General features: G+C 47.5%; 1 protein-coding gene and 1 long non-coding RNA gene across 2 annotated transcripts; both read right to left on the bottom strand.

Moving 5' to 3' along the window:
• Positions 1-233: 233 nt before the first annotated feature.
• On the bottom strand, positions 234-3686 carry LOC119338765. The gene is made up of 2 exons (XM_037611003.1): positions 3553-3686; positions 234-1827 (listed from the first exon to the last, which is right to left on the bottom strand). The coding sequence occupies exons 1-2, from the start codon at positions 3684-3686 to the stop codon at positions 234-236; spliced, it is 1728 nt and encodes a 575-aa protein (XP_037466900.1).
• A 2870-nt stretch (positions 3687-6556) lies between these two features.
• On the bottom strand, positions 6557-9935 carry LOC119341658. The gene is made up of 4 exons (XR_005165230.1): positions 9452-9935; positions 7551-7709; positions 6767-7388; positions 6557-6635 (listed from the first exon to the last, which is right to left on the bottom strand). It is a non-coding gene; the product is annotated as an uncharacterized LOC119341658 (long non-coding RNA).
• Positions 9936-10147: the final 212 nt, after the last annotated feature.

Raw genomic sequence — 10147 nt, 5'->3', positions numbered from 1 at the left:
GAATTTCCTTTCCTAATTTCCTCTTGGAGGACATGCATGCATGGATTATAAACGAATTTACAAAGTGTTTCTGTTTGTAAATTGAAGAGTCGGAAGAGGTTTGCCTAACGTGTGAAATGACAATTAACAAACTAGCCGTGTACATGTGTACAAATTAAGGATCTATAACCATGTCAACAGAAGTAAACAAATTCCGGAGTTCCCTATACATTGTTTTCTAGATCATTCGTTCCCTACACAGTGTTAATCTCAGATTGAACCCGCTCTAGCTTTCCTTCACCGTCTTCGGAACTGCATTGCTTGCCAGGTGATTTGCCGTCCTGTTGAGGTGTTTTTTTGCCTTTCTTGTCGTGGCATGATAGCGCCACATGGATGGCCATGTAGAGCAGCACAGCGACGGCGAGCGCGACGACATATCCCGATGTCTTCCACTCCCGGCTGCAGCCGGAGGCGTACGCCCACAGGAGGCCAAGCAGGGCCAGCAGAATCGAGGACTGGGCCACCCAGAGCAGATGCAGATCGTCCGATTCCAACTCCTGCTTCGTGTCGAACAACGTCTCGTCCAACAGCAGGAGGAGGATGACGACGATGGACGCCAAGAAAGAAACGGAGTTGCTGTAGAAAAACAAGCGGTACCGCTGCTTGTTGCTGTCGCGCAGCACCGGGTTGCCGGCGGCGTGCCCGTCGCTGCCGTCCGGCCAGACGCCGCCCGGCGGGGTAAGGCCGGCTTGGTAGGTGACGCTCGCAACCAGGATGCCCACAAGCATCAAGTACTTGCGCTTGGTGTATCTTTTCTTGTTCCCCTCTTTCCCTTTCGGGGTCTCCTTGGTTTCGTGAGCGCTGCCGAGCCCGAGACCCTTATTGAATTTGAAATTGAATGCTAGAAGGAGTAAGATTATGAAGGTGACTACCACAGCCACCAGTGAGATCATGAAGATGGATGTCCGGAGATGGCGAGAGCTTCCGGCTGCGTAGGCGGCCATGAGGCCGAACAGGCCCGCCACCGCGCACACGTAGAGGGCGTAGCACCTTATGCCCAGCCGGTACAGGTTCGGGTTGACGAGGAGGATGATGACGGCTATGGATGACATGAAGCTCGCCGCGTTGCAGTAGAAGAAGGTGGCGTAGCGGCGAGGGTAGCCGGTTGAGAGAACTGGGTAGCCTGCGGTGTGCCCACCGGGCACGTCCTCGTCGACCCAGAAGCCTCCCGGGGGGGTCAACCCAGCTTGGTACGTGATGGTGGCGGCCAAGATGGCGAGCAGCAGCAGTACTTTGCGCCTCTTCAACATTTTCTCTTCCTCCTTGTCGTCGCCTCTGCTGTCGCCCTTGTGGTCTAGCGTGAACAAGGCGATGTGTATGACCACGTAGACCAGGACGGCGCCGGCCAGAGCGCCGACGTGGAGGGAGGTGCTCACGTCCCGGGCACAACCGACCGCATACGCAGCCATGAGGCTAAGCAGGTCCAGTATCATGGCGGCCTCCAGCCCGTGGCTCTTGTGGACGGCGCTCGATGTCAGATGCTTGCTCTGGACCATAATGATGACAAGCACCGAGGCGACCAGAGCGGCGGAGTTGCAGTAGAAGAACGCCCTGTAACGCCTGGGGTGCGTGGTCACCAGCACTGGGTCGCCGCCCTTGTGCCCGTCATGGTCGTCAGGCCAGAAGCCGCCCGGCGGGTTCATCCCTGCCTGGTAGGTGATGGTCGCTGCAACAGTGGCAAGTAGCAGCACCAGATAGTGAGCCCTCCTTAGCTGAATGATGCCTTCGCTCTCTGGCGGCTCTGGCGATGACGCCGGCGCCATCTTTTTCTTGAATTCATTCTCACCCCTAGTAATTTGCTCAGCGTGTTAGGACATCAAAGTTTAGAGTTTACAAATAACAACCACGGTTTCATAATATTTACACATGAGCAGGAGCAAATACCTTGGGGTTCCTTTGCCGATAGTCCTTTTGTGGATCCAGCTCCAGCATGAACCGATGGGTTGAATGATCCAGGTCCAGCATGAAAATAGCCGGCTGCAACGCAGGTTAGTAATGTTTATTAGTGGATCTAACACTTTGTATTTTTTATTTTATTTTTGCAGAAAACACTCTGTATATTTGTAGGGGTTAAAATCCTAAAAGGCATTGAGGGTATTTATACCTTTTGAAAACAAATCACAAGTATGTGTAAACTATTGTCCGTGGTTGCTAATACACACCATAACTATTTTGCATGTCGTGAGCGATAATTTTCTGGTTTTCACCTGCCTTTTGTGGTTTTCACTTTCAATTTCAGCAACAACCGAAATCGGAATGTTGGTGATTTCGGTTTACATTTTGCCAAAGGGCCGAAATATTCACTTGAATTCAATCAAATATTTGGAGCATCTGAAAATATGTTTTAAAAATATATTTGGATTCCTTTGTACTACCGAAATTGCTGAATATTTTGACCAAAAGGTAAATATTTTAGTGTCTGAAATCACTGAAATTCAGGGAATTTCATCGAATCTCATTAAAAGTGAAAACCCACTATCATGTGTGGACTAAAGCGTCTATTCTCTTAGCTCCATGGCATCTTTAAAACTCAACATGTATATTGTGCAAAAATATATACATGGTATAGTCATACTAGCTAGTAGTCGAATAAGGCGTTTACTAACTGGTTGTGCGTGCAACGCGAATCACAGCCGCTGCTCCAACATATGGATCCGGGCCCTTTGCATGTGCATGCCTCTCTGCCTCGCTTTTCTTTCCCATGGACTGACAAATGCATGGCTACAGTACAGTACACATGCATGCCTAGGTTGTCTTTCCTCTCTTCAAAAACTTTGTTACTTTTAGTTGTCTTTTAACAGTTTAATCAAAATTTGTTTTTGAAACTTCATATATATTTGAACTCCTGACGCCAAGATCTTCAGAACAAGATCAGGTTTGTATAATTTTTTTAATACCATTTTTAACTAGAATTGCAATATGGGTTTTTAGAAAATTATCAGTGTTTTTAGTGAGGAACTTTGCTGGGCATAGTGAAGAACTTCTCATTTTCATTTGCAAAGTGATAAATAAACAGGAGCATGAGCTGAGGAACTTTATAAATAGGTTTTCTGTATTTTACTAGAAATATTAAAGAACTTTTCTAGAAAATGTATCTGGAACAGAAGAACATTATAAACAGCTTGTCTGAACTTTGATGAAAAGTTTATGAAACTTTTTTAGAAATATATCAATACTGGACTCGTTTCGTAGAGCTAGCCATGAGAAACTCAAATACATAAACGAATTCAAATTTACATAGTTTATTTAGAAGTTAGTGACATATTAATTTTGCTAGCAAATATGGTGAAGTAGCCCACGGGTCCCTTCTGTACCTCATGTCAGATTTTTAGAATAGGGCATATTGATGTTGACATGCATGCATGGGACCAGCTGCATGTTGATATGGCGTCTAGCATGGATGGGTGGAAAGATCACAAGTGAACATATTTGGCTATATATTAGTTGTACTACTACTAGCGGAAGCGGATTTTTCCGCAACGTATATCTGATCCACCCATCAGCAGGAGGTACATGCGCAGCTCCAACATGACTCCGCCGCTCGTCTTGGCCAGCCCTTTGTCAGGCTCAGGGGCACTCGCGGTTTGGCTCTGGTCGTTGCCGTTGCCGGGCGTTTCCTCGATGTCGGCAGTCCCATTTTGCGCCATGGTTAGGAAATGGTGGCACCTAAGCCGGAAGACATGGCCTGGAACGCTCTCTATATAGCAGCACATTTGTTCGTTCGCACATGGGAACACGGCAAACCGTCAATTAAAATATGATCTTGCATCATCGGGAGTATCCTAATGGTAACTTAAGTTTCTTTGTTTTTGAATGTGTACCTTATAAGTTTCTTATTAACTTGACAAGAAATGTAAGGTCAGTATTAACAACGATGCCAACTGACGACTATCCATGTATAGTTTCTATACGAAACTGGACGGACATGCATGTGGCTGTGCCGCCGGGAAAGCAAGATGTGGACATTAGACATGTTAGCTGTGAGATATGAGACGACGGCAGGTGATGGCGGCGTTCTACGCCGTTATCTTGATGAAGGCATCGTCGTGTAACTACTGTCGACCCACTCGTGCTGCTCCGGAGGAAACCCTAGGATCTAGTGTTCCAGATCGGATGATGGCGGCACTGCGGTGTCGTTTCTCTCTTAGGAGCATCGTTTGTGGAGCAGCGCTGGAAGTTAGAGGCAGGAGGTGGAGCGGCTTCGTCTTGCACGGAGCTACGGTGGAGATGTCAAGTCATGCCTGACCGACAGGTGCTACGCTTGGTCATGCCTGGTCGGCAGGTGCTACGCACGACAGATCCTTCAAAGACTTCAAGCTGTGTCGGCTGGTGATACTTGACAGCATGGCGCTGAGGTGTATCAGTGGCGACCGCGACGTGTTCAGCTGTTTGCGCGCAGGGAGGAGGTGCCGTTGGGCGTCGTGGTGACGTCAACGATAGCTGGACCGAGCAAGGTTGATGCATCAGTACAGTTCTGAAGATGGAGCTGTGGCAGTTGGCGACGGCGGCCTCTGAGAACACGCCGGACCAGTGTGTGCCCCAGACCCGGCAAGTGGCTACGTTGGGGTCTCAGGTCTTAGATGTTAGGCTTGGCTGCGATGTCTGTTTGGTATTAGGCCCAGGCTATCTGCGCCCCTTCATCAACTGGACAGGTGTAGCGACAGTTTGTTGCTTACACGACGGCTTTAGTCTTACTATTGTATTGATTTTGTAAGGTCTTGTGAGAATAATCAATAAAGTGGCCGTATGCATCGTCCAGATACAGAGGCCGGGAGTCATCCTTCTTAAAAAAAAAGCTATGACATGTGAGACGACCATCCCAAGTAATTAAAACAACACGACCGAGTAACGAGCCTGCCGAAATATCACGCTCTACGTCAAATAAAACGCATTTTATTGTCCCGGCGTCTGCAACCTTGCAAACAAAATTCACATCATATGTCACAGCAAACTGATCGTTACCAGATCACCAACTCTTGTTCACGTCACATAAAACTCGTTCAAAGGCGTAGCAAACTTAAGTATCACAAGTAGCACAACTCCAAGATCACAAGGATGTGGTGGGAGGTTGGTACTTATGAAATCATGTCTAGCTAACATTCCTGTGTATTTGAGGTCCTTTTTCATTTTCATAAATGCACTTTGGACCTCAATAATTCTCACAATGGCAAACTGCCTCTGGAATGAGTTTGAGGGCCCATAGGAAACTTCACTTAGCGTGTGTTCAAAATACTATGGGTGTTTGGGAATTTCAAAAATTAGAGATGTTAGGTGCTTGCTTGCTTCTTGGATGAAAAGGTAGGGGGTAGCAAGCTATGGAAGAGCTGCCATTGACTCCTAATACTCTTATAAATGATGCTGGATTACATGCTTCCTTCGTGATCCTGAGGGGCACATGCTTGCTGGGCCATTTGATCTGCCTGACACCGTATAATTTTACTGCATGGTCATTTCTCAGCTGCCAATCCTCGTTAACCAGTCTCTCACCTGTGTGCCGACGTCGGTAATCGATGACCTGTGGACCTCTTCGTGTAGCGTCTTTTGCATCCCCTTGTGCGTGTGCCTTTCCTGCGCCGGGGGCATCAGATGTTTGGCCCATTTGGTAAATGCACTCCTCGGCCCTTCCTATCTAGTACCGAGTATTTGTGTACGTGTGCGACGTATCTCGACGCTGCTAGTAATGTTAATACTAGTAGCACGCCTTTCTTGTGGCACACCGCTAATATGCCCGTGCAATAATTGACCCAAGCTTTCTTCTGTCCTTTGCCCCATCGCTTCTCGTCTTCCTCCCCTCACTTCATTCTCTATGGTTGAGTCCGTTCCAATGGTGATCATGGATTGACGTCTTGTCGCAAGGGAGCAATTCGGCAACTCCCCACGGTCTGATCCAGCGGGCACACTATCCGAACGTCGAGGCGAAGGCGGAAGGGCGTGTCACGCCCTTCTCATCTTCAGAGAAAACGAAGGTGGATAGAGAATAATCAGCTCCGAACATCCTGGCAGGTGGATTGTTGATGGAAGGCGGACCCATTGGGGAAGAATAGGAGCACGATCGGTTGGGTTCCTTGAGCTGGAGTTGTGGGGTTGACTCCCACTTGTAAGCGTGTGTTCTGACCTTGAGCTGGAGTTGTAGGCGCAAGCCGTTGGCTGTGTGTTCTGTGAGGCGTATGAACCTTTCTCTGTAATAAACTCACCACTCGTATCTAAGCTTCTCACCAGAACTCTAAGCAAAATTTTGGATACCGGATGAACTTGAGTTCAATATTTTTTACCTCGATATTGTCCGCACATTGTCCAGAAACCTGCAAGTAACATAGTGGAACGTCATCTGCACTAGTCCTATGTATTGAGATCCCGTGCCCGAACGGGACTCACAGCGGCTCAAGTATCTTGATATAACAGAGATGACATATAAATTAACTATACTTTCAGAGATTAAATGCAAAATTTTCAAAAAAAAAAGGTCAGTAGTTTTTGCCAGGGATACATGTTTCTCACGGGGATAACAGAATTTACCTCCCGATAACCAAATCCTTGGCAAGGAGTGATTTATGTCATGCATGTAGAGCCCACTGCCGTAGCATCTCCCTCTCGCCCTAGTTTAAACAGGACAAAGAAAAGGAACATTGTTAAATCCAGTGAGGCGAATTAATTAGGACCGGTACTACACATGAGCCCAAATTTGGCTAAGTTAGAAAACTGATGTGGGTCTCATGCATCTCAATACCTCCAAGCAGTCGGTACACAATGCTGATGATCGAATAGGCTCATCAGAATCTTTGAGACCCAAGTTCAGCCTCTTACCAACAAACACATGCACGGAAAACTATGTCTGGCAAGTAATTAAGCAAGTGCTCAGGCACTAAGCTAGGTCAGATGACAGCTGGGTCATGTTTCATCCACCATAAATAAACAATAGCAAACACTAATCTAGTGAAGGATTCACTTGTTTTGAATGGGCTTACAATGCGCCGTAGCCAGCTCCTCCCCTGCAGGTGCCAGCAAGATGAATGGTGGTTGAGGCTGCTGCTGGTGGCAATCCTAATCTTGGTCAAAGAATCTTAATACGCGCATCATCCAGGAGTTGCACATAACTCATGGGGAATAGTCAATACTCGAGAGCGTTGTCTAACCCCCACATGCATAATCCGGCCGTCTGAACTTGAAATCGCTTAGTTTACGTGACCCCAAGACAAGAGACTTCACATTTTATATCATCCACTTCTGGTCACAACAAGGGCCAGCATGTGAGAAACCATCCCGAGTGGAGCTCCACGACGCGGAGTCATGCCTTACGCGTTGTCTTTTTCACTTCAATTTCATCCCACCGAAGGCACAGCATGATTTCCCTGCAAAAAAGAAAAGGTGAGAACAAACAACAAAGACATGTCTAGAATTTGAATACAGAATTTGATATGATTGTAGAACGCACCCAGTGGTACCATAACAAACTTCTATGCTTGCACCAGCTTGTGCAGCACCTAGTTAATTGCGCAAAGCAATAAATATACCTTCAAATGGCGGAGGAACCGAGGAAGCATGGCTGCGTGTTCATGGAGACCAGTTGTGAACTTCTCTTCTTTTGCCATGGTTGTCGTCTAATGGAGGCCCAAGGATGTAAAAACGTGGCAGCCACTCGGGTCCCATACAGTGCGCAGGTGTCGTCCAGCCTGCAGGCTATTCCACGATTAAGCTTCGGTCTTTCAAATATATTGCACACATTTGTTGTGGTTGAGAACTGAAATATAAAGCACCAACACTGGAATATGCACAGGAATTCAAACTGGATATGTCTTGAACCTCGGTGTTGAGATGTGCATCCATACTCCTGGGGGACTAACATTATTGTGAGAAATATGATAAATATCCTAGTTCCCATACAATTGTTCAAGAAACATGACTAGCATCTCCTCTAGTTTTATCCAGTAAACTGCCTACGAAACCACAAGAAAGTTACAGTGCAATATGTCTAATGGGTGTGTTTTATTCGGATTCAGCATTTGTGGCTGCACCAACAGTCTCTTTCATGGTGTGTCCCTATCTTCCCTATCTTGAAAGAATTTTCCCCACGCTCCATCGTGTGCATTGACAGGGACATTCCAAGCAGCTCTACCTGAATACTAATGGTGACGTGGGGACACGCAATAATAGCACCATGAGTCCCCCTTCAGCCTCCCCATTTGTTAACGACGATGAGGTTGCGCCTGTGGTGGCAACCAACTTCCCCTCCAGCTACCAGCAGTTCTCTACCTTAATACGAATAAATACAGCACGAAGTGGTCTCCTCGAGAAGATGAACGATGTCCATTGGATGCTACTCCAACGGCGTGCTATAATGATAAATTTGACTGCAATACCATCTTTCTTTTGATTTGCTACTTTATATTACGATATGATTACATTATGCCAGGTTTCATGCTGATGAGCAAGCTTGCCGGGTGAGCTATATATTGGACACATGCATGTTTTGTCTTAATTCCATTGAGAAGTTGAACCCTGACTCCCTTAGGTACCATTTTGCTATGCAAATGGCGGCCCAACCAACACGCCACAGCAGCCTAGATGAGATCGAAGACCTGTCGCAACCTCAGCCTAATGCAAATGGAAACAGCCAACGTGAGGATCCTCAGCCTCCCGAGACGGAGAGCTACGAGCTCATGCGGGACCTGAGCAAGTACTGCTTGTTATCGTACACTTAATTGTCGCACGGAAGTTGGAATTGTAGACTGATTTTACTGAGTATGATCCCCTCGCCTCCCAAGTGAATATCTGTCATCAGCGGGGGGATCAATTTGGACATTGGTAATGTTCTCCCACAAGGTAAGCACCTGATGGAACGTATGAATAAAACAATCTGCCTCTTAATATATCTGTCCATGCGCCATTGGTCATTGCTTCCACGACGGTTCTCCTCTCTCTAACAACCAGCGGTATGGCACTGACGACATCCGGAACAAATTCCGCAACAGCAGCGCCCTGCACCCAACAATCTGTCCAGACGAAGCATCGTTGCCCATTGCCCAGTTCGACCCGAGCCGCCATGTTGAATAGCTGTCTTTCATGATTCTCCAGGGGGGCTGAGAAGTGTGCATAATGCTCCAAGATCGGTCCCCTGCAGTATGCGCCTTCTATGCCCAGCATAACTTGAGAGGGGAGTTCATATTCTCTAGGTCCAGAATACCCAGACCCCCCACACTCCTTTGGCGTGAGTAGGAGGCCCAAACAGGTGGAAGATCCCCAGGTGGAACGAAACCGACATAGAATATGATCCTAGTTAAGTTTACATTTTCACAGTGTTTACTAAAATTTAGGAACAGACACATGAAGTTCAAGCAACACACCCAATCTGGCATCATAATGTTCATAGCATATAACCTAATATAAAGGGCGAGCCATAGAACAGGAGGCACACCTGGAATTACGTCCGGCCATTGCAGAGAACTTCAGAGAAAGCATCGCCCCAGCTGCAGCGCCTGGCGAGCTGGGCAGGAGAAAAGGACACGAGATGGCCGTTCTCAGGATTTGCCGGTTTCTTGCAGGCATTTCGTCGAGCACCAGTCCTGCATCCGCACGGGGGCATTTCGTCGACGGGGCCATTTCTTCAAACATCATCGGCGCGCTCTTTGAGCGGAGCTCGGCCTGCTTCAGTCACCTCCTGCGGCTTCTCGCAGTCCGGCCGCCGCTGTCCCCAAAATAGTGCATCAGCACCGGCGGACTTGGCGCTGCGATATGGCAAGGAACTCCGACCTTGATTCAGGCAGTAAATTACGCCATGAGAGCGAGCAGGTCGAACGCAGGAATCCACTCACTCCTCATGATCGCAAGCTGCATGTGGGCATGTGGCAGATTGGATTCGCGATTGCTGCCGCAACTGCAACTGTACTAGACTCTGCAAGCGGACGAGACATATATATATATGACACTCATAGGGCTTCAGGGTCTATAGTTCGACTCTTAGGCAAACTCCAACGCGAGCAACCGTTTTGTCCGATTCGTGTCAAAAAAACGGACGGTCGTGTTCGGTTTTGGCCGTCCGCCCACACGTGCAACTAACCGGCCGCCGCATTTCAAACTTATCCGACGTGGACTTAATTTTTTTTAAAGACAT

This window comes from Triticum dicoccoides, chromosome 7B, assembly GCF_002162155.2.
Source record: "Triticum dicoccoides isolate Atlit2015 ecotype Zavitan chromosome 7B, WEW_v2.0, whole genome shotgun sequence".
Lineage (NCBI taxonomy): Eukaryota > Viridiplantae > Streptophyta > Magnoliopsida > Poales > Poaceae > Triticum > Triticum dicoccoides.
This window is presented reverse-complemented; position numbering and strand designations above follow the sequence as displayed.